A 15,921-nucleotide genomic window follows, 5' to 3' on the forward strand; every position below is an offset into this window, starting at 1 on the left:
TTTTTTTTTTTACAAAGGTAGTTAAAATATGATTCATTTATTTTTAAATCAACTAATAAAATAATACACATAGTATTCATTTAACCAAATAAAAAACATTTAAAGCATACAAAATAATTGCAAATTACAATAAATATCAAAGACTTAAGACTAATTATTTAATTTTAGTATTATATAAATTTATAGTTATAGCATATATAATGTTCGAGATGAGCACTAAAGTGCCCGTACTTGCACTCGCACTTGTTCAAATTTCGAGTACTCAAGTTCAGGCCAAGACCCAACAACATCGACATTTAGCCTGGCCATCATGAGTATATTTTGTGGATGTCCATTAGATTTGAGTCCAATTGTCATCCATACGAGTTGTGTATGAAGAAAAAGTTTTTGAAAAATTCTTAGATATTTTAAGTTTGAATCGATAACAATAAGTATAAGGTCATACTAACAAATACGTAATGACACATGTTAAGAATTTAAAAAAGAAAATAACTAATAAATTTTATATAAAAAAATGTTTCCTTTTATAGTTTTAATATGATAAAATTCTCTTTTTTAAACCCTTAACAAATATTTTTACAGCTTTATTAGCATTTTTCATAAATTATTTACAATCTTTATTACTAGTGTAATTCTTTTTTTTTTTTTTTGACAAAATTACTAGTGTAATTCTGGAGACTTAAGTTTTGCAGTTACGCGGGTAGTATTATTTTTTACTCGTTTTATGCCAAAATTAAAAACGTTTTTCTTATCTTAGTCGTTAATCGTTATATTAAGTGTCAAGGTTTGACCAAAAAAACAAAGTGTCAAGGTCAATCATAGTGAGAGGTTGAAATGCACAACACAGATTTAGAGAGAGAAAACTTTTACCAAACGAAATGAGGATAATTGTGACATAGAAAAATCATATAGTACATGCATAACTCAAATTTTATTAGTTTCAATAAATCATAAGTTAAAGGCTTAACTTGATGTCTCTGTTTAATGCTTACTCCATTTGTGAAATTGGTAAAGATGCAGCTGGAATTGCTGGTACTACATTTTCTTCCTCAAATTTTCAGTGATTTTATTACATTTAACATTTTAAACTTATCTTTATCTTGATCTCAATTCTTCCTTGTTTATTTGTAGGTAATATCTTTGCATTTGGGTTATTTGTATCTCCAATGTAAGTTTCTTAAAGTATTTTTTTTATTAAATTAAAAATTAAGCTTAGAAATTTTTTCATGTATGTATTTTGATTATTAATTAATTTTGATTATATTGTGAATTGTAGACCCACATTTAGGAGAATTATGAGAAATGGGTCAACAGAATTGTTCTCAGGATTGCCATATATTTATTCTCTATTAAACTGTTTGATCTGTTTGTGGTATGGTACTCCTCTTATATCATGTGATAATTTGTTGGTTACCACTGTTAATTCAATTGGAGCAGCTTTTCAGCTTGTGTACATTTTCTTATTCTTAATCTATGCTGAGAAACCAAAAAAGGTTATTTTTCTAATACTATATATGGAAAGTTTATGATAAATTTCGTCACATGGATTTTGAAGTGTTACTAAGATGTGTTATTATTGTATACTTCTTTTTGATAGGTGAGAATGTTTGGATTATTGCTGGCAGTTTTAGGTATATTTGTGATCATACTAGTCGGGAGCTTGAAAATAACCGATAGTTCTATTCGCCGAATTTTAGTTGGATGCTTGAGTTGTGCTTCTCTCATTTCAATGTTTGCCTCTCCGTTGTTTATAATTGTAAGTTTAACATTTTCCTAGATATCCATGTAATACTGAGTTTTACTAGTTTGTGTGAATTCAAGCTTGGTGAACTTGTTTATATCAATATAATTTCGCAGAAATTGGTCATTCGCACGAAGAGTGTTGAGTTTATGCCGTTTTATCTTTCGTTTTCGACCTTCTTAATGAGCATCTCCTTCTTTCTTTATGGATTACTCAGTGACGATGCCTTCATTTATGTAAGAGTCTTTTCATCTCATTTCTTTCTGAAATATTGATAACAGTTTTAGAATTCAGATGTTTATTCTGTTGGCTTATATTTGTATACCTACATTTTGTGTTTGATTTGTTAGGTACCAAATGGGATAGGTACTGTTTTGGGAATGATACAGTTGATTTTATACTTCTATTACAAGCGTTCATCTAGCGATGACTCTACAGAACCCTTGATAGTATCGTATGGATAATCTATGCTGACAAAGGTAAAGGCAAACGAACACACAGTTTGTGATTATGATTTATTAGTCTTCCACAGTCTGTGTTAGGCGATTTTCTGAAATTAGTCTCAAACATTCATTATGTATGAAAATATTAGCAATCAATGAGACAATGATGTTAATATCCACCTTGTGATATTAAAAGCTAAGGCCATAATTGTAAACCGTTCAAAAATCTTGAACTTTTTTCTTTATGTATTTAATTTCTTCTGTACCAGTATAGTGAATAATATGTTCGCTGATAGGCTCATTAAGAGGAAAAAAGTGAGGTGTTATGAGGAGCATGAAAGAGTTCTGTTTAGTGGTTTAAGGCCCATTTAGATTTCATCCATCTTATAAGGATCTAGTGTCCAACCATTTTCAAAGTTCTTTCATTGATTTTCTAAGGTTATTGTAACAGAGGTATATTTCTCCAAGATAGCCAAAATTCATTATCAGTGTTATTCACTTGAGACCTTGAGGAGGAGCGCACACTCCAATGTGTGATGTCTTGATTAGTAGGGTTATCCATTCCTCGATTAAACTATGCTAGATGGAAAGTTTAGCTCTTTCTCATTCTGTATTTGTGGGATATAGGTCGGTATTTAGCAGCCTTACAAAGAGAACACCTAAATGCTATACTTAATTGATTGAAAAAATGTTGATGCATATTACATGTGACGTGATCATGAATAATGCTGTAAACATGTTGTCAAATATAAATTTAGAGTGAAAGAGAAGCATCGTTACATAATAGTATTAAGATTTAAATATTTCATCCAAGTAAAATTTCCTTCTAAATGAAGTATTGATTTGACCAAAAAACTACATGAATATTCTCCTGTGATGACATGTTAGTTGAATTGAATATCATTCTGTGTCTGTTTCCAAATTGTCCAGTTGACATTGGACTATCTCCATTTTGTGCTTAGAAGCTGTATTTTGAGGAGTGAAAGAGAAGCATTGTTGCAGAATAGTGTTAAGATTTAAATATTCCATTAAAATAGGTTATCCTTCTAAATGAAGTCTTGATTTGACAAAAAAAATATGAAAATTGTCCTTTATGGTGAGATGTTAGTTGAATTGAATATCTTTTTGCGTCTGTTACCATATTTTCCAGATGGCATAGAACTATCTTCACTTTTGCTTATACACTGTATTTACAAATGAGTCATTTGAAAATACTACAGAAAGTGTAAGAAGGTTATCGGTGTGTTTTTGCTTTGGAAAAATATATATTATGAGAGTGATATGATAATTACCTTTGCAAAGAAAAAAGTGTGATATGATAATTTCATTACAGTAAAACCTCATTGTCTATCTGATACAACTTAGAGCAGAAAGAAAGACAGTGTAACATAAGTACTATAGTAAATCTTTTAGTGTAGTCCTCACTGTAACATCTCTTTCTTCCTGCACAAAAGAACGATCTCAAAGTCAGACATAGAAATAATAGATGCTGTAAATATGTTGTCTGAAACTAGAGGTAGCAACATTGTTTTGATTCAATATTTTGGAACAATTAATGTTGCATTCTATAGAGTGATAAGTTATTATTGAGTATAGCTCATAGGCTCAGAAGAGGGGCGATGGATCTGAGCTAGCGTAGAGAAGCGACCTTCACCCTAATCATTCAAGTACGGTTTAGGGTATTGTTGTAACCTGGACCGTATTATACACACACACACACACACACATATATATATATATATAGTTTGTGACACTGTAAACCCTAATCATTCAAGTAATAATACAGCTACTCTGTAATTGCAAATATAGGCACACTTGTCAAATTGCGTAAACAAATGATCGTGTTCCATTGTCTGCAATTTTGTTTCTTTCTTTTACTAGTTGTTGTTCCAACAGTTACTAGTACCTCAGAATTTTTGTGTCTTTCTAGATAATCATCTCTGGGTTTTCAACTATATTAAATTTTCTTTGGTAGTATAGACACAGCCCTTCTCTCATGTCATGTTGCCTTTATTTTGATTAAAAAAAGGTGTTAGAAATTAAAATTTGTGGTGTTTAAACGCAGGTCCCTTTATATGTAGACCCTGTCAAAGACCTGCTGCATTCCAGTTTTAAATTTTCTTAATAATAATTTCAAAACAAATTTGCACCAAACCCTGCGTATGCGGAAGCTTTGTGGATCGGGCAGCCCTTTTTAGTTTCAAAACAAATTTTCTCAATCTCTTTAAAAAATAATTTCAGGGAAGAACAAAATTAGATGCATTGATTAATTATGTGAGTAGTTAATTAATTGAGAAAATAGTCATTCTGAGTTTCAATCATTTGATAAAATAGTGATCTTACGCTCAGTGACAGAGGTAGTAATATTATGAATGAAGTTCAAAAGTTTTACATATTAATGCATTCATTTGAGTGTTGCAATGTGCTTTAAAGTGGTACTATTTGAAAGAAAAGCATATCGCATCGTTCGTTATCGAGGCCAAGTTCAGTAGATTTAACATGACATGCAGCTACAAACAAGTAATTTCAGCAATTTGATCTCACAATTGTCTTACATTAATAGTTATATCATGCACTTTACTTATGAATAAGTACGCCATCAAATGGTATTTGTAGGAACAAATATACATTATACTATCTACAATAATGGATTTAATGAAGGAAAAAATTGATTACCTGTTCAGAAATTTCCATGCATTGTTGTATCTCATTCACAGAATCATTAAGCAATCTTCCTTTTTCATCATAGAGAATGAGTCCACTAAAACTTGGAAGCTCACATTTCTCCCCTCTCAATATTGGTCTTTGCCACACTGCTGATGCTGAATCATGACTAACACTTTTCCACCCATTTTCAACCCCATGCCTTTGTAAACTTCCAAGCAATGGTGATCCCCTCTCTCTCTGCCATCTAATACTCTCTTCCAATTTTCTTGCCTTGCTCCACACCATTGAACCCATCAACACCCTTTTCACTGAAATCCATCCACAATTTGGTTCTAACCATTCTGTAGAAGCAGTAGTAGTACTAGAGTTAGTAACATTCGTCGTAGTGGTGGTGGTGGTAGTAGTAGTCGTCGTGATAGTCGAACTAGACTCATTCTCTTCTATAACACCCTCTTGGTTCAAAACCTTATTATTATTATTATTACTACCTTTCCTTTTTAGTACAATAATAGTGCAAAGACAAACAAGTGCAAAAAATGCACATGCAAGTAGAAGAATAGCACCTAGTGTTGAAATCTTCAATTTGTCTACCAAATCCCATAAAGCTTCCATGAGTTGCTTGCTCTTTTCCTATTTTAGTGTAACAAAGTGAACATGGAAATGATGAGCAAAGAGCCTTGGTTTGATTTGATTGAATATAGTTGGTGATGTGGAATAATGAAGTAGTAAAAGGAAATAAAATAAAAAATAAAAAATTTGCATGAACCATGTTTGTTTGGTTAGGTTGGCAAGGTTCATATGAGGTCCACCGCTAATATGAATTGTTGAAACTTGGGCCCCATTTACGTTTGTGGGGCATACATGGAATCGTAGCCGTTGGTGTTGAATTAATTGATGGCTCACCGTTCAAAGATAAATTAATGGCTTCTCACGAGGACTATGTTGTTGCTATTAAGTGATGATGGAAAAGCACAGTTGAAATTTTGGGAATCGGATGTTGTCTGTTACACTGTTAAAGGGATGTAAACGTAGACCAGCGTACGACATAATACTCCCTCCGTTTTTAAATATAAATAAAATTAATTTTTTAGGTTCATTTATTTAATAATATATATGGTTCATAATGTGGACCACATACATTATTAAATAAATAGACCTAAAAAATCAATTTTATTTATATTTAAAAATGGAGGAAGTATATCATACGATTGGGAAAATGAGGTAATGAAGAAGAGAGTAATATGAGTACCCTTCAAAAAAAAAGAGAGTAATATGAGTAAGTTGCTAGGGACCTTAATTGTTGTTGTTCAATGCACCGTGGGGACCTTCCATACTAATCAGTAAGCACTCTTTCAGTAGTACTTCCTCCATTTTCTCTGTGCTTAATTCTAAGACTGTTTTTTAAAAAAATTGTCCTTAAAATTTAAGACTATCTATAAATTTTTAGGTGCAATTATTACTTTTTTTTTCAACTATACCTTATTAATGCCAGTGTCTTTTCCGTTTTTTTAATGAGTCAATGTTTGAAAATTATGAACGATGTTTTTTTTATGAAATTTTGATTTACAAATTGTATCATATGGTTGGGAAAAAGGGCTTAGGATCATCTTCTTCAGTTCGGCCATCTTGTGGGGTTACCACGTTCTTCTCATTCTTTCCTTAGGATAATCTGGCTAGCTTGTGTTTGAGTTATCTGGAAGGAGCAGAACAACAGAGTTTTTAATCGCAAATTCTTGGATTCACAAAGTATTGCACACAAGGTTAAAAGACAATCTTACCTTTAGCTAAAATTTATGATTAATGGCGACACCCTTTACTATGCATGGGTGTTTTGATGTAGTGTTATTATTATTATTATTATTTTTGTTTTCTTCTTTGCGGTGTTCCAATTTTTGGCACCGGTGACTTGACTTTGTTAGTGCTTTGGTGTTTCTCTTTGCATGTCTTGTTCGAAATGAAACACCTTGGTTAATGTTATATCCCATTTGGGCTTGATAAAAAAAAGAGTTATGATACATAAACACCCTTAGGTGGCAATACACCCCTTGACACCCACACAAAAATCTGACATGTGGCCATATGGACCCCGCACAAGTACACTTTCTCTTTCTTCTTCTCTTCTCTCTTCCTAATACATGGGGTGTACAAGTAGGGTTGGGAATAGGCCAGGCCGGCCTATAGGGGCCTATGGCCTGGCCTGTTTAAGCCTGGCCTGGCCTGGCCTGTTTATTAAAAAGGCTAGGCTTAGGCTTTTTAAAAAGCCTATTTAAGTAAATAGGCCAGGCTTAGGCTATCAAAAAAGCCTATGAAGCCTAATAGGCCGGCCTGTTTATGCATGTTAGGCTTTATAGTGGACTTTTTAAATAGGCTTTAAAGCATTATAGTGAAATAGGCTTTTAAGGCCTTATAGTGATAGACAAGTCTTACACTCAAATAGGCTTTGAGGCCTATTAAACCTATTTAAAAGTAGATAAAATGGAATGTTTAGTGAGGCCTATTAAACCTATTTAAAAGTAGGCCTGTAAATAGGCTTTCAGGCCAGGCCAGGCTTTTAAATAGGCCAGGCCAGGCCAAAAAAATAGGCCTATGAAAGGCCATAGGCCAGGCTCAGGCCTGCAAAAAATTTTGTAGGCCAGGCTCAGGCCTATCAAAGCCTGGCCTGGCCTGGCCTATTCCCAACCCTATGTACAAGGGTGTATGCAATTAAAAGGTGTTTATGTAACATTTTAATAAATTTATACTTATCTATTTGTTACATGTGTTATTTGTATTCAAAATTAAGAGCATTTTTTGAAAGAGAAAAACTCAGCCCTAAAATGCTGAGAGGGAGTGTTTTCTTTATATATTGGCTTCTTGAAACACATTCTGTCCAACTTTTTCTAAATAAATAGCTATTGTCAAATTTTATCATTTGTTGCTGCTATAAGCTAACTTTCATGTATTGACTAATTTTTGGATTATTTTGTTTTTAGTCTCTACAATACTAGCAATTTTTAAATTTTAATCCTTAATTTTTTTGTTATATAGATTAAATCCAAGACCAAAAACATTTTTTTTTAAATTTAAAAAAATCAAAACAATGAATAATTTTTTTTAATAACTAAACCTAAAAGATTATAATTTATAGGACTAAAAACATATATTATCCTTAAACTTAACATGTTGGTTTTAAAACTTTGTTTTCTTTCAAAAAAAATTATTTTATTTTTTCTTTTTAGTTGGCCCCTGCGTAAATTTTTTGTTATCTTCGCAGGCTCCATAACAGTTTGGAACTGTGAAGCCCCGATACTTCAAAATGGATGACGTACCGTATCCCCTGAGTATCCTGCACCGATACCTGCCCGATACTTCCCGATACGTATCCGAAGAGTATCCAAATATTAAATTTTATTTTTTAAAAAAATAATTATCCGATACTTTCCGATACATCCCGATACGCACGGATACTTGTGTTTTTTTATATTATTTTGATTTCTGTTTTTTTTTTTTGTGTAAAAAATAAGAATAAAAAAATTATATTACTATAATATATATACATTTCCTTTATCTTTCTTTGGTGCCCGTACGATCCACACCACACCACACAACCAAATTGTATCTTTCCCTTTCTCTTAATCGTCAATATTATATTTATATTAATGTGCTACGAGCCTGGTTTCTTGTGTTTGTTAATATACTTGCATATTAAAAAAATGGTTATATTATATAATACATTTAATTATATAATTTTTTTTATTAACGTATCCCAGCCGTATCGTATCTTGATTTTTGAAATTTTTCCGTATCGGCGTATCGGTGCAGTATCGTATCCGTATCATATCTCGTATCCGGGCTTCACAGGTTTGGAACGTATCTCCCAAATGGTATTAACAGGGTCAAAAGTGAAATTTCAGGGAGCTTGTGAGATTTGGGGATGGGGGGCTAAAAAGTAATCTTCTTACAAATCAACAAACCCATGTCGTCAGCAGATCCGATCTGCCGCTTGAATTCAACAAACCGCGGGTTCCAAAATCCAAACTCAAAACGCCAACACTTCTACTCTCCCGCCTTATTATTTTTCACTTAAAAAAATTTCATTTTCATTTTTCCAATTTCTCCCTCCAGTTTTTTCTTTTTTCATTTTCCATTTTCCAATTCATTCCCACGCATTTTCCTCTCCCTCCCAGTTTCAATTCAAATTCCCGCAAAACCAAAAAAACTTTCCTTTCTTAATCAAAATCAAATCCTTAAATTAATAACACCAATCCTTCATCCCAAAACCTCATTCTCATATCTCAACCCTAAATCAAAAACAATCCAAACATGGATTTCACCAAAAACATCACCGACCTACCACCCAACAAACGACTAAGATTCATTTATCAGCAGCAACAACAACAGGAAGAACAGGATCTTAGTCATTGTTCACTCTTACCCACCAAAAAACGCAAAGAATCTCGTAACTCATCACTTTTTCACACCCCACCTTCATCACCAACACCCCCACCATCTACTTATTCTCTACCCACCAAAAAAAGAATAACCGCCCTTCAACCCCACCTTCACCACCACAATAACATCCCAAACGATGCTGTTCCGCTCATCGATCTCAACGTCGAATACAGTCCTTCTCTCCCATCAGCCACCCCAATCGAAAAACAATCTCAAAAACAGGACATTGAATTTGAAGTCGATGATGATGAAATTTTATGCTGTGTGTGCCATAGCACAGACGCTAATGCTGAGGATCCAATCGTTTTCTGCGACGGTTGTAACTTAATGGTCCATGCTTCCTGCTATGGTAACCCTCTGGTGAAACAGATCCCAGATGGTGACTGGTTTTGCGATCAGTGTCGTTTTAAAAACGACATTGATACTGACACCGGTCCAATTCGTTGCTCCCTCTGTCCTACGAAAGAGGGAGCAATGAAACAAACAACAGATGGAAAGTGGGTCCATCTGGTTTGTGCTTTACTTGTGCCTGAAGTGTTTTTTGTGGATCCAGAAGGGAGAGAAGGGATTGATTGTTCTAAAATTCCAAAGAAGAGGTGGTTGGAGAAGTGTTATGTATGTGGGTGCTTTGATGGATGTGCTTTGGTTTGCTCTGAACAGAAGTGTGGTTTGGGTTTTCATATTACCTGTGGAATCAAAGAGGATCTTTGTATTGAGTATAAGGAAGGGAAGAAAGGTGCTACTGTTGTTGCTGGTTTCTGTAAAACCCACTCTCAGATCTGGGAAAAGGTAACATTTTCTTTGATAGATTTAGTTTATTTTTTAATTAATAATTATATTAATTAACAATTGTATAGTAGTTTTTTCATTATTCATTGAGTTTCTTAAGAATATTTATTTTTTGGAGTAAGATCTATATTTTTGATGACTGAATCAATTATTATTAATACCATTTATTGTAATTAAATATGATAAGCTAAAAATGCTGTCAATGACTAAATTTTATCTGGTTTTAAAGAATTTTATTCATCAAAATTATTTTATAAACTAATTCAATTATTTTGCAATAGTGTAGACATGAGAATTATTGTTAGTGAATTATTTGAAGGCTAACTTTTCTGGCTTGGTAGATTTGTATTTTATGAGTAAGTTTAATTTAATTTTGTTGGTGCAGAACAAGGGATCTGGGAAATACAAAATTGTTGCAGTTGAAGATAAAGAGTAGCAAGATTGGTAGCCGAGGTCTTTTAATTCTGTTAATCTTCTTAGGGAATTCCACAGTTGGATACTTTAGGAGTTCATTTGAGTTTGTTTTAGCTTTTTTTAGTGTCGAATCTTCTTCGGATGAAGACAGATTACAACAGTACTTATCTTACTTTTGATTTTGGTGGAAACAGCATTTAGTTTACCTGAGATTGGAATGGAACAATAACATTTGAATGCATACAATAGTTTATAAATTTACGGTGTAGCATTATGCATACTTGTCAATTGGTTTTATTGAAGTTTGATGGCTGCAAATGTGAAAATCATGCTCATTCTAGTGGTTAAAATGTCGATTAATTGCTCTGTGGACTAATTGTGATCGCTTGATCACTGCAACACGTTTATCTATGCCTCTGCATTTCTTCGCCTAACCGGGTAGGGAACTCAATACTAGTATGAGTTTCTTCAAATTGTTTTGGATTTAAATTTATATGAACCCCTCTTAAATGTACCATGATTAATGGATGCATTCAATCTTGTTGAAAATCTCAACGATATTATCATGCTCACCTAGTACATTATTTTTGGCATTGGCTTATAGGTTTTTCAAACATTATTTCATTCATGTTGAACTCATTTTTTAGAGGAAACATACCTAACCATTGGTTGATGAGTTATGACAAGTACACTCATCTCTGCTATAAAAAACAAGAGGCTAAGGATATGGAGATTGTTGTTTTCAAATTCATTCTTTAAATGAGTGCTTTAAAGGTTCTGAGATTCTATCCCTTAGCCACTATCTGTGATCCAGGTACAGGTAGAAGTCATAGTTTTCAATCTTGTAAGCCAAAAACATAATATTAAGTCATGGCTTGTGAATTTGTATTAAAGTAATTATGGAGGGATTGATAACCATCAATTGAATTTCGACACTTAAGTGAGTGAAATAATCATTTACCAGTGAGAGAGAAGGTCAGTATGACTTGGCACATTTGGAGTTATGTGGCATATACAACACTGAGTTGTCATCATCAAAGCTTAAGTGTATGATTTAATAATAGATACACTATGCATTGAAACAAAATAATATACAACTAGCTTGTCTACAAACCATTCAAAATAAGGGTTATGACACCACCATCATCATGTATTTTTTGAGGTGGTTAAAACACCAGCATCATGCATCTTTGGTTGCTTGCTTTCTTTTAAAAACTTCCCACAGATAATACTCTGATTGAAATCCTACAAAATGGGTAATTCAAAATTTTGACACAATTAACAAACAATAAAGTTTAAATGAAGAAGTAGAATATACGTAATGAAATGTAACTCACTCTTATATTGGCTTGGGAGTATCGTTGAAGGAAAAATTAAAAGCTAAGATTTTTCAACAGAGCTATATGTTCACAGGGACTAGGCGAGAATGAGACAGCTGACACCTAGTCCGCAGCGAATTAGATATGTGTACTTTTGGATTATTTTGGTTTCTGATTTCAATTTTCATGAGAAAAGGTTTCAAAGGACTATAATTGATGGTACTAATCTTGTACATTGTGATATATTTTCTTATGTTATTATGTTCGACTGTTAGTATAATAGTTTTAGGCTTAAATATGTATTTCATCCTTGCAATTAGGGGTCGTTTAAAAATTGGTTCCTATATTCGCTAATCATTAATTATTTAAAATTTCGTGCTTTGATCAACTTAATCACTACCACACATGAAATTCCAATTTTGCACTTAAGAAGAGGACACAATATTGAAGAAAGAATTGGAAACCCAGGGTAAAATTGGAATTTCATGTGTGACAGTGATTGCCACGTCATCAAATTAGTGACGTGGCAGTGATTAAGTGGGGAGAGGGACGAAATTTTAAATGATTAAACAATGCAAGGGTAAATTGCCAGGATTAGCAATTACATGAACCAATTTTTAAATGACCCCTAATTGCAAGGATGAAATACATATTTAAGCCAATAATTTTATTATTTGGTTATTCTTGCATTTCAGTTTTTGAATTATTTAGCTGCTGAACCTGCCAACTGCAAGTATTAAGCCTTATCCTATACATTATACAACATATCAAGATCATATTCCAACTTCATTAGCAATTACTTAGCAATCTGGACTTATTGAACACAAAAGAGGAAGAGAGAGAGAGAGAATAGAGACGGTATATAAAAAATAATTGTTGACATCAATGTGACTCTGCAGACTGAAAATAAGACCAGTATTCCTTGACAAGTTTCCTGAACAACGATTCTTCTCTCTTCATCAAGTTCGTTGGCTCGTCATACTCCACTAGTTTTCCTGAAAGTACAGTCACAGAATTTCATTTATTTGAAGAAATCAAGCAAGTGATTAAACATATTCTAACTTTTCTTTTATATGATTTAAAGTTTGAAAATCAAGTACCACTCATTTTACATGTTATCATTTATGTGCTATACAAGATATTGTTTTCACTTCGCACTCTTACCTTGTCCACACATATATACCAACAGAAAATTATTTATCATCAACGAGAAAAATGTTTATGAGGTTATGGATTAGTCTGAAAAGTGCTTGTTAATAAAATAAAATAAAAGGACTATAAAATAGAAAAGGGGAAAAAAAAGAAAAAACACTTACCATCATTGATTGAAAGAACCATAGTGCAATCCATCACAGTTGGAATTCTGTGCGCTACTGTGATTACTGTACAATCTGCAAACTCGGTTCTAATGGTTTTCAGCAGAATATAATCAGTTGAATTATCGACTGATGCAGTTGCTTCATCAAGTACCAATATTCTACTTCTCCTTAAAAGCGCACGCCCCAAACAGAATAATTGCCTTTGTCCCATGCTCCAATTTGATCCATCCTCAACAACTGCGAAAAAGAAATTCACTAATCATTGCCAACTACTCTTTCTAGTCCTATTTTTATGAAACAAAAGTTGAAATCACCAACACCAAAAAAATACATTCAAAAGCATTAATGCTAAATAAGTTTTCTAAAAATATCCTAACATTCATCAAATAAAACTTACTGTCATGGCGAAGATGAATTTTCTATAATTAATACACTTCAAAAGTATGACAATTAAACATGAAAGCGTACCTGAGGAGTTTAAGCCCTCGTCTTTCTCTTGGACAACTTCTCGCAATTGACACTTTCCAAGAACCTTCATATTGTATAAGAATTATTCCACATTTCATATCGAATTTTTTTTAAATAGGTCATAGTATATCTTACCTCCCATATCTCTTGGTCACTGTATTGAGATAAAGGATCCAAGTTATATCTGACTGTCCCGGTAAAAAGCGTAGGATCTTGAGGTATAATGCCAAAACGCGACCTCAAATCATGAAGGCCAATAGATGAGATGTCAACGCCATCAATTATAATGTTTCCTCCTGATGGTTCCACAAGACGAAATAAAGCACTAATAAGAGTGGATTTTCCGCTGCCTGTTCTTCCGACAATACCAATCTTGTGACCTACTTCGAATGTGCATGTGATCCCATGAAGTACAAGTGGTCCGTCAGGCCTGTATCGTATCTAACATAGTAAAAATAAACAAATTATTTTGTTAATATGAGCTTCATTTTTTCTTCACATTATGCTTCGCATTTTGAAAATAAGTAACAATTACCTTCAAGTCATTTATTTCTACTTTGCCTGCAATTGGCCAATTCAAAGGAGGGCGATTTCCTTCTACGATTTCTTTGGCCTCACTTTGTATATGCATATATTGATTTAGCCTCTCGACTGATATTATTTGATTTGCAAGAGTGCACTGACTTTGAATTGAATTCACTAAGAAAGAATTTAGTGCAAGACCATAAGATAGAGCCATGCCAATAAAACCTGGAATGGAGAATTGATGCTATTTCTTTAGGAGAGATGAAAATAATACAGAAACAGTGACATTTCAGAGGTTAGAATAACCAAATTCTCACCAGAGGTGAAAGTCCCTGGTGGAAGTATAACCATGCAAAGTGCTGCAGAGGCAAGAACACCTGCACTTATTGTTTCTAACCGTTGGATCAACCACTCGTTTGAGGCAAAATTATGAAAAAATGAACTAGCATTAATGTCAATTAGATCAAGATTCTTCTGAAAGAAACGATCTTCCTCCTCAAAAGTTCTTATTGTCACTGCTCCAGAAACAGTTTCAGCTACATGATTTGCTACATAGGATTTTGTTGTGCCAGTTATCCGCATCACTTCTTTTGCTGAGGCAAAGTAGTATCTCTGCTTAAAACACAAAATAAAAAATGTTTTATCACTATTTGCTTTTTGTTGAAGTTATAATGAAGTATGTAGAAGAATATGAGGAAATACGAATATGATACAAAAGACCAAGCACTGACCACTATACGAATTTGTTACATGATAAATATTAAAATATGTTACCAAAGATCTGAAAGCAGAATACTTTTTAAAACTAAGAATGAGAGTTATATACCTACGCTATATGCAAAGATGAACAAGTTAACTATTACCTGCAAGCGAATCGTAATATAAACCATTGGTATAGCGACAATCAATACTTGCCAAGTGACAACTGAGAAAACTGTAAGAGTAGAATAAAAATTCATAGTGGTTCCGACCGCAAAAGTGAGGCTAAATGGGATATCAAGATCCATAATGCTCAGTTCAGATGAAACCTAAACAAGGAAAGAACAATTACATTATTACTTTTTCTATTGCATTTCATAGAAAAGGAGATGATCGTTTAATATGCTTACCCTACTTAGTATCCTTCCCAATGGTGTACAGTCATAAAAAGGCATCGGTGCACGAAAAAGGGAGTTCATCAACTGTAAAAATAAATATTTTGAGGATTGAAGACCTAAAGCAATTACAAATAGACTTCTAGTCAACATGAAAAATGCCGAAGAAGCTCCAAGTAGGAAGTAAACAAAAATCAACTGGAACGTGCTGACACGAGGATTGTCTACATTTGCTGCCATCCACAAGTTTTGCAATATCTGGCATACCAAAAAAATAAAGTGACCAAGTGAAGCCACAAAGAAGAATATATAGCCTTTCATCTGATTCAGATATTGTAAGTAAGGCTTCAACCCTTTGTCTCCTTTCTCTCTTTCTTCTTGCTTAATTAATTGATTACCATTTGCTTCTTTACCCTTATTTTCTACTAAAGTCTGTGTAATCTTTATAGAAGCTCGAGAAAAAGTAACATTTACAAGCTGGTTTGAACCATCAGTAACCTTGTGAGCATTGACAAGGTCTTGGAATTCTTTGCTTGTGGCCAATAGCTGCTGATATGGACCTTCTTGTTGGATTACCCCCTCTGACATCAACTGTACATAAAATTTAATATTTGAACAACCTTAGGCAAATCAATATAAGAGCTGCTGTGGTCAAATATCAACTTCTATGGTCTAAACAAACACTTTTAATTTGAGTTTAAGAAAATTGTT

The 15,921-nt window shown here is 33.2% G+C and overlaps 4 protein-coding genes across 4 annotated transcripts; 2 read left to right on the plus strand and 2 right to left on the minus strand.

Annotated features, from left to right (window-relative positions):
* The first annotated feature begins 804 nt into the window (after positions 1-804).
* On the plus strand, positions 805-2,449 carry LOC25501110 (bidirectional sugar transporter SWEET2). The gene is made up of 6 exons (XM_013589711.3): positions 805-1,032; positions 1,132-1,168; positions 1,277-1,493; positions 1,598-1,756; positions 1,858-1,977; positions 2,092-2,449. The coding sequence occupies exons 1-6, from the start codon at positions 972-974 to the stop codon at positions 2,203-2,205; spliced, it is 708 nt and encodes a 235-aa protein (XP_013445165.1). The 5' UTR covers positions 805-971; the 3' UTR covers positions 2,206-2,449.
* A 1,023-nt stretch (positions 2,450-3,472) lies between these two features.
* On the minus strand, positions 3,473-5,655 carry LOC25501111 (uncharacterized). Its single transcript, XM_013589712.3, has 2 exons — positions 4,861-5,655; positions 3,473-3,627 (listed from the first exon to the last, which is right to left on the minus strand). The coding sequence occupies exons 1-2, from the start codon at positions 5,461-5,463 to the stop codon at positions 3,580-3,582; spliced, it is 651 nt and encodes a 216-aa protein (XP_013445166.1). The 5' UTR covers positions 5,464-5,655; the 3' UTR covers positions 3,473-3,579.
* Positions 5,656-8,988: 3,333 nt separating this feature from the next.
* LOC25501112 (protein AF-10) lies at positions 8,989-10,814 on the plus strand. Its single transcript, XM_013589713.3, has 2 exons — positions 8,989-10,071; positions 10,457-10,814. Exons 1-2 carry the CDS (start codon positions 9,154-9,156, stop codon positions 10,505-10,507), a joined length of 969 nt encoding a protein of 322 aa, XP_013445167.1. The 5' UTR covers positions 8,989-9,153; the 3' UTR covers positions 10,508-10,814.
* Positions 10,815-12,504: 1,690 nt separating this feature from the next.
* LOC25501113 (ABC transporter C family member 10) lies at positions 12,505-15,798 on the minus strand. The gene is made up of 8 exons (XM_024772037.2): positions 15,226-15,798; positions 14,980-15,144; positions 14,434-14,728; positions 14,127-14,341; positions 13,727-14,032; positions 13,592-13,655; positions 13,121-13,360; positions 12,505-12,799 (listed from the first exon to the last, which is right to left on the minus strand). Exons 1-8 carry the CDS (start codon positions 15,796-15,798, stop codon positions 12,687-12,689), a joined length of 1,971 nt encoding a protein of 656 aa, XP_024627805.1. The 3' UTR covers positions 12,505-12,686.
* Positions 15,799-15,921: the final 123 nt, after the last annotated feature.

Source organism: Medicago truncatula, chromosome 8 (genome assembly GCF_003473485.1).
Source record: "Medicago truncatula cultivar Jemalong A17 chromosome 8, MtrunA17r5.0-ANR, whole genome shotgun sequence".
Classification (NCBI taxonomy): Eukaryota; Viridiplantae; Streptophyta; class Magnoliopsida; order Fabales; family Fabaceae; genus Medicago; species Medicago truncatula.